At 41.0% G+C, this 15,526-nt stretch overlaps 1 protein-coding gene across 5 annotated transcripts in view; it reads left to right on the top strand.

The window, feature by feature from the left end:
- The window catches only part of POMT2 (protein O-mannosyltransferase 2), a 29,881-nt gene extending 19,515 nt beyond the window's left edge, over positions 1–10,366 (top strand). For all 5 annotated transcript variants that reach the window (XM_061367459.1, XM_061367460.1, XM_061367458.1 and 2 more), the window contains 8 exons: positions 1,443–1,534; positions 2,614–2,690; positions 3,860–3,931; positions 4,141–4,200; positions 4,407–4,512; positions 6,144–6,284; positions 7,346–7,460; positions 8,025–10,366. In XM_061367459.1, coding sequence (XP_061223443.1) covers positions 1,443–1,534; positions 2,614–2,690; positions 3,860–3,931; positions 4,141–4,200; positions 4,407–4,512; positions 6,144–6,284; positions 7,346–7,460; positions 8,025–8,130 — 769 coding nt within the window. In that variant the 3' untranslated portion in view covers positions 8,131–10,366. The remainder of the gene's footprint in view (positions 1–1,442; positions 1,535–2,613; positions 2,691–3,859; positions 3,932–4,140; positions 4,201–4,406; positions 4,513–6,143; positions 6,285–7,345; positions 7,461–8,024) is intronic.
- Positions 10,367–15,526: the final 5,160 nt, after the last annotated feature.

Genomic DNA, 15,526 nt, shown 5'->3' with positions numbered 1-15,526 from the left:
TAGCATGGGTGTAGATCTTGTAATCTGGTAAATCCAGGAGGGGATGACAGATGTGTTCAAGGCCCATTTTATCCTTGGGGTTCACAAAAATTGCTGGAAACTGGGGCAATTCATGCTGTTCCATACCAGAATCTTACAAATTTCTTTTTATTGGTATTCATTTATTTTGTGGTTGGAAGAGTTTCTGCCATTTTTGCATGCAACATCTGAAGCGGGGGCAGCAGTAACAAGCTGATATGAGCAGGGGTCAGGATTTAATATGTCCTTGAGTTATATATTTTCATCATTAAAACAAAGTATATGCAGAGACATCCAGACTAATGCCAAGCAAGCTGGTGTATCCGCAAAATCGTACTGTGTGGGATGGTAACACAGGTCCTAAAGCAGCAGGCTGTGCTGTCATATTGCTTCTGTTTCCAGAGCAGCCTCCATGACTGCTAGTTTAGGTTTCCCTGCACTGTGTTATGGTAAAAAGGGCTTCTAAGGTATCCTGTGGATGCTGAATCATAGTGAGCATGGGCAGATACGTCTGGTGACTACCTGGTCAGGAATGCAAGTGCCATTTAGGCTTTACCAGTAACACTAGGCTCATGGGTAAATAATGTGATTTTTTTTTTTTTTTTAATAACTGGCTTCTTCTGTCAACAGCATTCAAAAAAGTGGGGATTTTTTCCCCTAACACAAACTTACCCAGTGAATGGAGGTTATTGCCACAAAATATTGATGACATTAAAAGCTGAGGGGGAAAAAGTACTTGTTAACTGCAAAGAAGGATGGGCAGAGTATACTGGGTTTTTTTTTTAATGGTTTTTAGGAATTTAAAGGGTAGTAATAGCTGTTGTTCAGAGAATGAAATGGTGATTAATGAATGGAATTAATTAAGTAGTGGAGTTAAGTCTGCTAAGTGGTGATTGGTAGAAAATTCCTTATTAAGCTATTACATTACTGTGGGATTTGATGCACTTTCTCCCAGAGTTTTCTATGTGACCCGCTAGAAATAGAGTGACAGACTAAATGAACAGTTGGTGGGATCCTCTAAAGTCATTCTTTTATTTCTGTAATACAGTTGCTGTAGGCATGATGGTCTCTTTCTTCTGGAGAGACTGTAAGGATTGGCTCATTATAGTTTGTAGTTGTCAATGTGCATCATCTTCAAAAATCGCATTAGTTATGTATAGGCTTAGGTTTTGGTTTTAGTTTAGATGCCCAAAGTTAGAAATGTGGTTCACATATTTGGTAGCATTTTGATGGTGGCTGCCTTGCAAATCTGGTTTGGTTTCTACATAGTGCTTAGAGCATGTAAAAGTGCAGCTGCTGGGGTTGAGTGGTATGGTAGGTGTTGTGGGAAAGTATAAAGGTAAATGGGGAAAAAATCAGACATGAGCTGGAAGTACGGCATGGTCACTTGTGGGATGGTGGCTAACTCTTTTGCTGCTCCTCAGGGGTTGGGAACAATTGGAAGTCACCTGCACACCATACTTGAAGGAGACTCCCAATTCCCTCTGGAACTTTGAAGATCATATTAACCCTAAGTGTAAGTCATTTTTTTCCTTTTCATTTGAGAGCATCTTGGCTTGTTGTTAAAGAAAGGGATGAGCTATCAGATGGAAAGAACTGGCATTCACTGTTGGAATTTGCTTTTCTTTCCTGAATCATGCATGATCTTGCTGAACTTGGGCCATTTGTTCAGAGATGCATAGCTTTTTTCCACTTGACTGTACTGTAAGCTGATGAGAATGCTTTAAATGTAGTTGAAGTGTAAAAACTTCTTAAAGGATTTTGAGGTCTTGATGGGTAACAAAAGTGCGACGTTTTATGGGCACTGCAGTAGACTGTTATTAACATAACATTAACATATTATTAACATAATTGATTGGAAATTATTGTGATCGGTATGAAAATGTCATACATTGATTTATTTTTTTTTCTTAAAAGCTGAGATCCACCTTGTTCTGTCCTTCCCTCTCTTACTGGAGGCATGCTAAATAATGACTTTGCAGTACCATCAAGAAATGAATAGAAGTGTGACAGAGAACCAAATTTGCCAGTAATGACAGATGGGCCTTGCAGCCTCATCCAGGAGTTAAATATGTGTCACAGCCTCATTTGGCCTGAATAATTTGGTACAATTTTCATCCCATGAATTGCAGATGACTTGGGTTGAGTTATTAAAGAAACTAACGTTCTTCAACCTTTCAGAGCAACTGTATGCAAACCAAAGGAGAAATCCTGGACTGTTGACTTGGTAGAATTTTCTCTTCTTGAATGCATTTTCCCATACTCATGGCTCATGTACAGATAAACAGCAGCTTACGAACAATATGTCTCTAATTTCATCTAGAAATACAAATCTGTTCATTTCATGGACTTTTATCTATTTCTCTTGCTTCTGAAAGTAAAGGAAATTTAGGAGTACATCAGCTGTGAAATTCACTGGGGGATACTTTTGACTGCAAGCCTCTGTGTTTAGAATATGAATGAATTGCGCAGGGAATTAAAAAAGGTGTTAGAAGCAGATTTGTCACAGGAGGAGAGAGTTCAGTTTATTATGAAAGAAGCAAATAAAAGTAAACCATACAGACTTCTAATCTATTTTTATCTCTTTTTCTGAAGTGCCCAATATCAGCCTGGATGTTTTGAAGCCCTCTTTTGCAGAAATTCTGCTAGAATCCCATATGGTTATGATCCAGGTAGGGTATCATTAATTCTAGATTATTATTTTTCTCCTTCTTTACCTTTCATCAGAAAGAAATAGCATTTTCTGAGATATCTGAGCTGCAGGCTAGGGCAGAATTTACATGCCCCAGCAACCTACATGTAGTTATGCTTAGAAAAAGGGATCGTCTTTCAGCTAAATCTTCCAAAAGTTTGGTAGCCTTGGGCTTGATGCCTGGCTGTGCTATTGGTATGATCTAGCTGCTGCCTATTTATGTAATCCCTCCACTGCTGAAATTCAGTTCTGTAAAGGAGAGTTGGAAATTTTCCTTACACTACTGGAAGGTTTTAAAGTTAAATTAATATCTGCGAGGCAGGAGGGTATTCCTGTGGGCACTTAGAAAAATGAGCTAAACAGACAGGAGAACAATAAATGTTTGGGCTGAAAATTGAATTATTTTTTACTTTTTTTTAAGTTCATCAAGGTGCTGTCTTTTCTGCTTTCCTCTTCCCTGCTTATCCCTGAGTATTAAAAAAAAAAACAAACAAAACCTGGATTTAATATTTTTGAGGTGGACTGCTGTTGCACTTTTTCTCTATGAATGTTCTTTGTTCCCTTGGCCACAGCCCTTCTGCTTCCAGCTCTCTATCCTTTATCTGAAAAATGAGAATTTACTATTTTGAGAAAGGAGTTTAAGGTTTTATTTGCTACTGTTTGCAAAGCTCTTTTCAGATTCCTAAGAGAAAGAAGGTAGTCAAGCAAATTATCATTAATGCTTAACATTTCCATGGCAACCAGTGATAATGCTGTCTCAGGTAAGGAAGCACCTGCATGAGTTTCCATGGAGATAATCTTTCTGAGGCCTTTTTTTCAGAGTGGAGGGAAACCTATCGAAGTAGTCTCTTATTGAACAAAGGTCTTGCTTACGCAACATGTGTCCTCAGTGACAGAAAAGCTGAAGAAAATAAATGAGAGAATGCTTCCTCTAATGGTACCCAAAGAACATTTTCACTTGCACAGTAATATTAAAACATTCATTGTACTCATTATGGCCATTTCTGGAAGGTAATGTGTTTTTGTAGTCAGAAAACAGCCTTTACTCAGGAAGAGTATTCATGTATGTTTGTGTACCCAGGCATTTCTGGGCAGGCTTTGCAGCATAACTACCTGCTCACTTGAATTTTATCTTGACTTAACCTGTAGGGAAATACTGCCCTCAAACCAAAGGACAATGAAGTTACATCCAAACCTTGGCACTGGCCCATCAACTACCAGGTATATTGATCAATCCACCTTTCTTCATGTGCTTTTGCTGTGCTGCTTGAAGCACAGCACCTCTTAATTTTGTTGAAGATGTCAGCTTTGTTTTGCAGCATCTGAGCTGCATAGGTGGGAATTTGAATTTGTCTCACCTTTGACACTGTGCAAAATACAAACTGGACTGATGAAAACCCATTTTATTCCCTTCTGATCTGTTTCCTCAGGGCCTGCGTTTTTCTGGTGTAAATGAGACTGATTATCGGGTTTATTTGCTGGGAAACCCGGTAAGTTGGAGTGGGAGGTTCCAAGCTGATTTCTTCATCAACGTTTATCTTAGTCTTGCTTCTGCCAGTGACAGTGATTCGCTTCCTCCTCCTCCTTTTGGGCTGTCTCTCTTGTTGTACTCCTACGCTTCCGTGTAGCTTTTAATTTCCTCTCACATGCACATGTCCAGCCTAAAGTCTCAAATCTTTCTTTTTTCTCTGTGTAGGTGATCTGGTGGCTAAACCTCATCACTATTGGGCTGTATCTTCTGATAACAGTTTCCACTGCAGTGGCCCTGAAGAGAGGTGTCCAGCTGACATCTGAACTCAAAGGTGAGGTCAGTTTTCTTACCCTTCCTACACTATAGAATCTTTATTATAACATCCTTATTTCCTGATATGGAAAAGCTCATCTTGATATTAAAAATCTTTTTTTTTTTTTTCTATTTATTTATACTGTATTAAAACCTTGGGGTTTGAATGAAATACACTCCAGGCAGCCGTATGTACAAAACACTAAACTATATAGTGCTTTGAAAGGGCAGCACTGAATGATGTGACTTTGAACAAAGGGTTTTATACAAGAAATAATCACTCTGAACGAATCTCACTTTTTGCACGGAAGACTGTTCCTGACAAGTTTACAGATTTCCTAAACCTGTAAGACTTTATCAGAAATCCTCAAGTGATTTGCATAGGGGAGTTATGTGATCAGTGGCTCCTCAAAAGTCTTACCACTCCTTTGCTGGAGATTTCAGAGCAGGGATGGGTATAAACTGGCATCATAAAGTGATCCAGAAATAAAAGTCCCAATAGGCTTTTCTTACCTTGTTTGCTTGCAGGAGACAAGGGCTTGGATTAGTAAGTAGCTCACATACCAGCTCCTCTTTGCAGGTGATCATCCTAACATGGGAGTTGCTTATGGACTACTGAAGAGCCAAGATGCTGGCCACAACTGCTGTCAGTTACATTGATTACTGCAGCTCAGAAGTGACCAGATGTGTGTATCTGTTAGAAAGACTAAGATCTGGGCGTATCAGTAGGAAAAGGTCAGGGAAACTTTCCTGATGCAGAGATCTACTGGTCCCATGGGTTTTAGCCTGTTCTGCTTTGCAGGCTTCCAGGGTGTTTTTTTTTGTAGTAGAGATATTTACCCCACATATGTTACTGATAATAGGCTTCCTTTTCATAAATACCTTTTGCAGGCACCTTAAAAGTGTGTGGATAACGTGTGTGCCAAGGATGAGGAGCCAGAGCTTGGGTTACTAAGCCATATCCACAAGGAAAAGGGCTTAGTATCTCAAATAGGTTAATAGTGAACAGGACAGATCTTAAAAAAAATCCTGGAAGGACCTGCCTGTATTGGCTGTAAGGGAGACAGACCAGTTGAATCAATGCCCTGCTTTCAAGCTCTGGATGTGCTCTGTACTACCCTGCTATGTGTGGTGTTTTGAAATGAGAAACATTTCCTGATATTTATGCAAAGCAGATGGCAAACGCAAGAGATGAATTTATTATTATAATGATTCTTTACTGCGTCCAATGCCAACATCATAGAGCTTTTTGCGAACCCTAGTAAGTCTTACTTTGACCATTCCAGTTCAGATCAGTGGCTGCTTTCACTTTTTTGCAGGAATTCTAAACCATGAAACTATCAATTACACAGTAAGGTATTGGCTAAGCTGCACACAGGCACCAGAGCTATCAGTCCCTTCCCCAGGCTCTGAAAGTGAGGCAACATTTCTTTCCAGGAAAGGCTGACAAAGTGATCATCTGGATGGCTTGTATTTCATTGCAGAAAGAATAAAAAACACTAGAAACTGGCATGACCTGATTAGTCTGACGTATGTCCTGAAAAACTGCAGGTTTGGTCTTAACATAGAGTTTACTTAATGTGGTAAGGTTTGCAAATAGGAACTGTCGCTGAGATTTTCTCTGCTGAATTCTGTTTATTTGTGTTCCAGAACTGTCCAGAGTTGTGCTACGTGGTGGAGGGCAGATCATGCTGGGCTGGCTCCTTCATTACCTCCCTTTTTTTATGATGGGACGAGTTCTGTATTTTCACCACTACTTCCCTGCTATGCTTTTTTCCAGCATGTTGACAGGTAAATACTAGAGTGTGGGAGAAGACAAGGCAGAAAAACAAGTGAAATCCTGTTAAATGGAATTTTCATACTGAGCATTCTTTTTTATATATAGGTTTTCTGCTTGCTTGTTCAGAGCTCTTGAAAACACTGACTAATTCAAAATGTTTTTCACAAAGCAGCTCGCAGTGCCAAATTGTCTTGTTTTTTTGTTACTACCCTGAAGAGGCAGTCATATCTAGTGCTTAGAGCATTTAAATTTGGAGATGTGATTCCTATTCTCTCCTGTTTCCCTGTTCTTGTATATGTTTTTATACAAGTTATTTCCCTTTGTTTGCTGCCCTCACTTTTCTATCATATCTGTTTATAATTCAGTCTTCGTAGGTTTTCCTGTATCACAGAATCACAGAATCCCAAGGGTTGGAAGGGACCTCAAGAGATCATCTGGTCCAAGCCCCTGCAAGAGCAGGGTAACCTAGAGTACATCACACTGGAACTCGTCCAGGCGGGCTTTGAATATCTCCAACATAGGAGACTCCACAACCCCCTGGGCAACCTGTTCCAGTGCTCTGTCACTCTTACAGTAAAGAAGTTTCTCCTGATGTTCACATGGAACCTCCTATGCTCCAGTTTACACCCATTGCTCCTTGTCCTATCACTGGACATCACTGAAAAAAACCTAGCTCCATCATCCTGGCACTCACTCTTTACATATTTGTAAACATTGATGAGGTCACCCCTCAGTCTCCTCTTATCTAAGCTAAAGAGATCCAGCTCCCTCAGCCTCTCCTCATAAGGGAGAAGTTCCACTCCCTTAGTCATCTTGTTTTGTATCAATTTAGTTAGCACCTGGGGCACAGATCTCTCTTGCATTTATTCAGATGGAAAGGTAGGATAAAGGAACCTTCTCCTGATACAAAACAAACCCTATAGTTCTAAAGGTTACCAAGGTGAATTAATTTAAAAATTGACAAGGTCTTCTAGTGTTAACAGAGCTTTGTCAGCCCAGTCTTATGACTGAATGTAGCAGGTTTGTTCTTTGGCCTCTGTATTGCTTCTGACTTCTCCCTTCCTTCTCCTAGGAATCACCTGGGACACACTACTGAAGTTCTTTGCTGGGTTCTGGTCACCCAGCACTACAGCTAGAAAAGTATATGGAGCAGGGTTCCTGGCACTGGTTCTGCTCGTCATTTACAGGTGAGTGCTGAAACTGAACTTCTGAATGTGTGACGGTCACTGTCTTAATGTGGAAGCCTTACTGCCTATCCTTAGCCTTTGTCTGTTTCTTCTCTGCTGAACTTGTCAGACGTTATCAAGGCCAATCCTAAACCCTCAAATTTGATAGAATTCAGTATCTGTGTCCCAGTAGTGTATTATGCAACATCTTTCCATCACAGGGAATCTCTCTTATGCCAGCACTCAATGTGAATGCTATTCTCCTCCAAACCCATAGTTCAATATTTTTTTTTATTCTAGTCCCAATACTGGATGGTGCCAGGTCCCTCAAACACAGGCATATTCTTCATAGCTGTATGTTTTCTCAGCAGGATTTTCTCCAAAGCTGTTGCTTTCTAAGAGAAAATACCACCTGTGATAACTGTACTATGTGTATACTGTGTTCAGCAGAGGTTAGGAGGTCCCCAGTAGAGCTTAGAGCAGCCCAAAACCAAAGGTCCTCTAGGACGTCTGAACTAATTGCTGCAATGTTCTTGAGACAGAAAACTCTGTGGTCCCTGATGGACGTTTGGTTTCTTTCCACAGTTTCTACCTCTTCCATCCTCTGTCCTATGGGATTGTAGGACCGATGGCCTCTGACCCTAGCAGCCCCATGGCAGGGCTCCGGTGGATGGACTCCTGGGAGTTCTAGAGCCACAAAGGGAACCTGGGAACAGTGGATGAGAAGCATGAGATCTGCTGCATGCCAGGCTGATTCTGATGCTTTAAAGACATGTGACAGTAAAGTTCTCTCTCTGGAGAACTCTGTTGCTTTGGCATTTGTTTGCACTGCCTGCATTGGAAGATGCAGAGGATGACTGTGAGAAGGTCCTCCTGAAATGACTCATGTCCTGAAACCGTAGGTTATATTCCTGGACAACTGGTTGCTTAAATCTCAAATATTTTGAGTAATATCTATCAGTCAAACAGCAGTGGCATTCCAGCAATCAGAGCCGTACAGGCTGAAGGCTGCGTGTAGTTGCATGATTGCGTGTGTGTGTCTTTGTGTAATCTGACTGTTACAGTGAGACAGCATCTGGGACATTAGGACTTTTATGATTAAGAACTTTTTTTTTATGGTGAGATTTTTGAAAGCTTCCTGTAAGTACATGGGGAGCAGCATTCTTCCCTCCCCTGCTGTTGGTGGATTTTGTTCTGACCCTGAATTTTTAGAATTTGACTGAAAGGGGTCTGCTTGAAATCACCTGAGCCGCTGTGCCTTGCCTGTCTCACAAACCCTCTGCAGACAGAGGAGGTGGAGATAGTTTATCCCTCTATATGGCCTTGCTTTTTTGGTCACCTTTAATCATTTCGTAATAACCACCTAACAGGCCTGTGCTCAGAGCCAGACTGTTCCAGCTCAGCACTTTGTAGCTTCCTTGAAATTCTGTCTGAAACTGCCAAGGGAATTACAGTGGGAATAGCAGGTGATTTATTTTCTGCCCCAGCATGCTGTGAAGATCAGACTCCTGCGGGTTTTGTAGAGTCTGAAATAGCAGCTTGAAATTTTACAGACAGCTGTCATTCATCTTTTGATCCCAGCTATTCCAGTGCCAGTACCTGTGTTTTTAGGGGAAAGGTTTCACCTTAATAAATGTGGCATCTGCATACCTGTCTGTCAGTGCCACAGTATCTGCTCGCTGTATTCCAATATTGAGCATGTTACCTCTCATAGATAGATGAACATTAAATTACTCTATTGAAGGAAATGCAAGGCCAGGCAAAAATTCTTTGTCTGTTAAGAGTCAAAAGCAATGGGATATTGAATCCACCCCTTCCAAGAAAGCAGAATTCTGTTTATCAGGTGCCTTTCTCCTGTGTTAGGTCCATTTTTGTAAATGTTCCTTTTATTCCACCTCCTGTTTTAATTTCTTGTTAGTTCAAGGTTGCTACCTTGTATTATCCAACATGAATGACACTTAAGACTCCAGCTGTGTTCCTGTCTCAAGTAATATTTGCAGAACTCTTTTGTGTATGTTTCAATGAACTGAAAGCTTTCATTTCTTGCTCTGCTTCTCAGCCTTGCATCAAAATTACAGGTACAGGGAGAGCAGCAGGTGAGCGTGTCTGTCTTTAAGCATGAATTGTGCATTCACGTCTCTCACCAAATCTTGAATTCTCATGTATTTCTTGCAACACAGAAGGGCAGCATTAGCATAGTTGTTCTGTGTGGAAGACTGAGCTGCTAGTCGTACTTGCTTTCATTCCTTTTTAATAGAGATCCATAGCATTTTTCAGTGAGGCAGCTGCTTGTTATTGTAAGGTTCTGGCTTGGTATGTCACATCTATCTCCAGAAGTTTACTCCTATAGACAGTAACTCGGTATAGACCAATGCTTCTGATTCTAAAGGTTTTATGTTAATCATCTGCTGGTAATACATGGTGGAAAGTCATTGCACTAATTAGCTACTGGGTTTGAAGATTCTTTTCCACTTGCTATTGCAGGAAGTGCTCCCACTGCATGAGCCAGGGGTTCACAGAGGTGATGTATATGCAAGAAGGATGAGGGAGAAGGCTGCAAACTTCTACACATCCTGCTTGATCTGACAGCAGCTGTGAATTGTTACCTGTTGGCAGTGTGGCTGGCAGACAGTGCAGTGCTGCCATTGTAGCAATGTGATTTGGCATCTTCTACTCTTGGTGAGATTATTGGCTTAATACGTTGCTATCCTGAATATAAGCTTTTCCTAAGGTAGTCCCATTGCCGTGGGGAGGATTTGCCAGAATTGCTGATAAAAGCCATGACTTAAGGTGCAGGTTTTTTTCTAGCACATACAATCACATGCTTGCCCTTATCATTAACAGCAAAAAATCCCTAAGAAACTTGTGTTTTGGAATGACAGTTTCTACTATTCATCAAATTAAATTTGTGGGAAAGCAAAAATTGACTCGGTAACCTTAGTTACTTGGGTTATTATGAAGGGGTCAGCTTTATAGGAGCTGCCTGAGGAAGATGAGCGAGTGTGTTCCTTTGGCCAGGGTCCCTGTGTCCTTTATTACTAATAATGTTTTGTGTGGGGATTGGCAGCTGAAGGTGGCAAATATCATGCCCCCGTCCCACCTTCCTGTACACAAGCCCAGCTTTTGGGTTTATTTTTCTTTAGGACTGCCATTTCAAAACTCCTCTAAGAGCACTTGGTGGGTGTTGAGACTCATTTGTTTCTTAGGCCTTGTGTGCTGGTAAGGAGACGAAGGCATACAGTGAAGAAAAATCTAGCTATTCCACAAGAGGGAGCAGCCTCTAGCTCAATCTTTTATTTCTGGTGGTTTGGTTTTTTGTGGTTTCTTTTTTTGTTTTTCGGTTTTTTTGTGTGTGTTTTTATTGTGGTTGTTGCTGGGTTTTTTTGTTTTGTTTTTAATTAATTTGTTCTGGAGTTAAAAGTACTCAAAGGCCTACATTTGAAGACTAGAGGGCAGACATGTCCTCTGCGCCCTCCCGATTCCAAGGGTTGCGTTTTCAAAAAGTGTGAATTGATGTTGCTCTGTTTTCTGTTAGGAGAAAAATACTGAAAAATTACTTTAGTTAGAATTTGACCCTCAGTCTTTGATTCTCAAACCCTGTCAGGCCATAGCTGGAACATCGTGGTGACCAGTATTTTGTGAGGTCAACAAAGTACAGTAATTGAGCTTCCGTTACTGACTCTGAATTAAACCATATGAGTGGCGCAGATGTGAGGCAATGAGTGCAGGGCACTCTGCTTTCTGAGCGGAATTTGGGCTGCTTCGGTTCAGTTTTTCCATTTGTGCTTGTGGAATGACTTAAGATTAATTTTGAGAACTGCTTATTAGTCCTTTTTCCCAACCCATGTGGAAAATAGCTACCGGTGCTTTCCGAGGCCAGAAGATGCTGTTCTATGGAGCAGCTGCTCTCTTTGAACTTTGCTCAACAGGGCTCCTTTTATCACTGTCAAAGTGTTTCATCAAATTGTATCTCTGGATACGAATCATAAAAAGCTGCAGGCTGCCACACTCCCTGGTCCATATCCTTTTTTATGTGTAAACTCTATTTTCACCTTTTTGGTCTTTGGAGGATAGATAGAAGGCCTTTGGGCTCATCTGGCTTCATCCTAGACAATTTGTCCATCTTAAAAGGCTCCTGTTAACAGTCACTTCAGGACACAAGTGCACACACACCTATTCCAGCAGCAGGGACTGGCCTATTTCCAGGAGGGGTAGGACAGGACACCTCCTAGTGTCCTGAGTGGATGAACAGCTGTCACATGTACTGAGAGTAAAACTAGAATCTTGTTACGGAAAGGCAAACAAATGTGTAATTTGATAGACCACTCCTGTACACCTCTGAGAATTGTTTTCAAAGGACTCGAGAGCAAACCAGCTGTCAGTGTGGCAACACAGGCATTTACCTGAATTTCTCTATTGCTGTGCTTAGTGGCTTACCTTCCAGAGGCCATGCCTGCACGATTTACCCTCTGGGTTGGCACTCTGCACCCAAGTACCTGATAACACTGTTTCTTCCTCTCAGGATACTGCTGGCAATGTGAAAATCTTCTTAGTGGTGCCCTGTGCCTCTGCCAGCTGGGCAATATACATAAGTTCAGGTTTTTGCCCTTTACAGAGAGTTACCCCACATATTGGCAAGTGTGTGTCATGAAGGCAAAAAAGTGTGGACTATTATAACATCACCAGGCTCTTTCCTGCTGGAAAATGAAGGCTGAGGATAAGAACACCATGTCCATAGCACATGTGCTGTCTTCGGAGGTCTATGAGCTACAAGCAGTCAGGACTGAAAATTGTCTTCTTTAAAGTTACGAAGACCTTGGTTTCATGGTTGGTTGTGAGTTGCTTTACTTGAATGTCAAGGGCTATGATTATCACAAATAATATCTGAGGTAGGGGACATACTAGCACATAAAACACTCCTGCTGAATTTGTAATTGGTCCTAAAACTTTGCCAAGTGGGTTCATTGTGTTTTACAAGAGGCAGTGTTTGGAGGCATCCTTAGAGAACTCGCCCCTGTCTGAGCAAGAGTTTGGAGTAGCAGTGAGAGGGGTCTTTTGTAATTCTGTCCTACATTCTGAACCTTACTAATGCTGTGAACTGAATGTATTCTAACTAAGGTGCAGTTACTGCATCATAACAGCGTGGATGGGAAGATGTTCCCTTGAGCTATAAGTGTATTTTGTACAGAAGATACAGAAAATGAGGTACAATTTGGAATTTAATTTTGTAATAAATACCTCTTCTTTCAAACATTCTGTTTGTGTCTGTATCTTGGGGTGGTTTTTTCCCCCTTTTCTCTCTCCCTCACTTGTAGGTTTGAAGTAACAACGTGAACTTTAAACAGACCCATTAGAGAGTTTGATCAAGGACAGCGGTGATCTCCATCGGCTTTTAGCAGACAAATATTGCTGGACTTCAGTTCTAGGAGGTCAGGTTTTACTGCAGTTGAAGTGATACACTGATAAGCGCAGCAGGAAGTGAGACTGGTACATTTGGGTGAGAATAAAGCACTGTGCTGAAGAAGGTTTGTTTTTCAATGTTAAAGATGAGTTAAATAGTAATTAGGTATAATGTGCTGGGTTTAATGGGTGTATTCATCAAGCTTCTGATAGGTTACCTATGAACACTTCATTTGACAGATCAAGCACTCTATTCAGGAACCCAGCATTCTTCTGTAAGTCATTCTTATGTTGAGTGTGTAGTGTCCATAACATCAGACTGACACACAGTGTTGTATAGATGAGGCCCTTGCTCTGAACTGAATGTAAGAGTATTTAATAAAGCCAAATACTGTAAATCAGAACCTGCTGTATGCCAGCTGTAGTAACAGGGTATCAAATATCTTTGAGTACAGTGTAACAAGGGATTGCCATCCTTGGGCTGAAACTAGATGGGGAAAACAAAAACACAGCCCTTCTTATTTGGGGCTACACATTGATGTCCAGATCAGCGGTGGAGGAGAGCCAGCCAGTCTGTTTAAACATATTCCAAAGGCTGCTAAAGTAAAGCCAGGGCAGCTAGAAATTGGACTATGGCCTGCACTAGATGATACAACAGGCTAATAGATAGTTACTGAAAAGCCTATTAACATCTTGTATTGCTTCAGAAAGTGCAAGTTAGTCTTTGAATCTTGTCTGCTCAGGGCTGACTTTCTGGAAGGAAGGAGTGCTGATGCAGGAGCTGTGCTAGAGCGTAGGAGACAGCCATAAATAAAATGAAGTATTGTTCAGAAAATGGTGATAGTATCTGAAGTACAGCTTTTCAGTGCCCTCTAGAAGAATGGCTTCTTTCTGCAGGTAAGTGATCTCATGTGGATGGACACTGGTGACTGATTCCATTTGCATTTGTTTGGAACCTGCCAGGTTGCTAGGCTTCTGAATTCCAGCCATCATCCTGCTACATGTTCCTCAACAAGAATGAAGCTTTTCTTGTGACCTGGTATTTTAATATAGATTTTGTGCTCAGTCTTCAAGCTGCTACTGAATTTTCTTTCTACTAACCAAATAGAAACTTTCTATGCAAGTTGCTTTCTCTAGCCCCCAGTCTTCTGTGCCTCTTTTCTCATTCTGTTCAGTTTACCCATATGGTTTCCCAAATTGTATAATGTCCTCCAACATTAGTCTCCCCAGTTCCATATGCTGAAATAAATCTTCATTGCTCCAACTGCTGCTTCCTGGTTTAGATCCAAGGATTGTGGTTGCCATACACTTTGGAGTTGTTTTCTAATACACCATCTCTAACTGTAGCTGTGGCCCATGTGATACATGCTCTGGAAATAGAAAGTTTGTGTTTTATCTGAATAGGCATAGTCTATTAAGTGTTGATTGCTGTAAATTGCTGTTCCCTATTTACCATTCTTGCAGTAATTGTTTTATCTCCAGATTTCATCCAAATCTAGTCATCCTGCTGTCTTGCAGCTGACATCCTCTCAGCTGACAAAAGGTAGCTTTCAGGCTTCATTCATCTGACCTTTCTCTTTACCATGTGTTTTCTGAACTACCTGGATTTCTCCACTGACCAGAAGGGAATTTAGGTTACTTGCCCATATGAAGACATCAGTATTGAGTCAGCTGAGTCCAACCCTGGCAGTGTGTTGATCCCTTGGAATGCTTCAGAAACAATAACTGTTTGGTTACAAGGTGGAGACCTAGCTGAGAAGTGGGGAGAAGTGTTTCAGATGAAAATGTGAGTATGCGTGAGATGGCACATTTTTATTCAAGATTTATGGACTGAGAACAACCAAGTAAACAATGGCAGTGCAGCTGAGGAAAGTGAATTTAAACAATTTCATAACTTCCAGGCAAAGTACCATTGGAAGCAAGTCTGAGGAGTGATATTTAAATAAGGATCAACAAGAGCACAAGTACCAACTGTCCCAGTGCAAAGCAGGACCAGGAAAAGCCAAAGAAGGTGAACATGAGAAGCTGGCCAGCAAGTTAGTGATTAACTAAAAATACAAGAGAAAAGCATCCAGAAAGTGAGAACTCAAATTACTAAAGGCTGCTGTGAAAGAGTCATGCAGAGGGGGAAAGCAAAAAGGCTGCTTTACAAAATGGAGACATAATGAGGGATATCAAAGTTAATGAAAAAGTGTTAGGACACAGGTAGTAGGAGATAGATCAAGAATTAGAGCACTACTTGGCAGAGATGGAAAAGCATGAACTGATGGATCCCTGAAAAGCTGAACTCTGAAAAGTTGTACACCCTTCTTCAAATGCTTTTATAATACACTCCCTGCTGCGTTCTTCATTGTTTTCTCTGTGCTGTTTTTTTTTCAGGCTGGTGAGTTTCTTCCTTACTAAGTCATCCTAGTTGGCCCTTTTGAGTATTGCCACATTTTATACTCTCCAAGTCTGCTGAAATTTCTTTGTTTCAAGCATTATTAAAAAAACTCCAAACAGTAAGTATGTTGGAGGTACCCTCAAGCAGCTCTTGTAGGGCTCATGGGTGTCTTGTGCTTGCTGATTTGAAGTCTTCCTTGCTAACAGTTGCTGTTTAATATCATTTGTAGTTACTAATGGATTGGGAAGTGCTTTATAATGTGGCATAAGTACATAATTTCAAAGCTTTGGCATTTTTGACTCTG

Source organism: Neopsephotus bourkii, unplaced genomic scaffold (assembly GCF_033783945.1).
Source record: "Neopsephotus bourkii isolate Nb327-2 ecotype Australia unplaced genomic scaffold, CSIRO-AGI_Nbou_v1 NB_1376, whole genome shotgun sequence".
NCBI classification, from domain to species: domain Eukaryota; kingdom Metazoa; phylum Chordata; class Aves; order Psittaciformes; family Psittacidae; genus Neopsephotus; species Neopsephotus bourkii.
The sequence above is the reverse complement of the archived record's forward strand: the minus strand, read 5'-3'. Positions and strand labels throughout refer to the sequence as shown.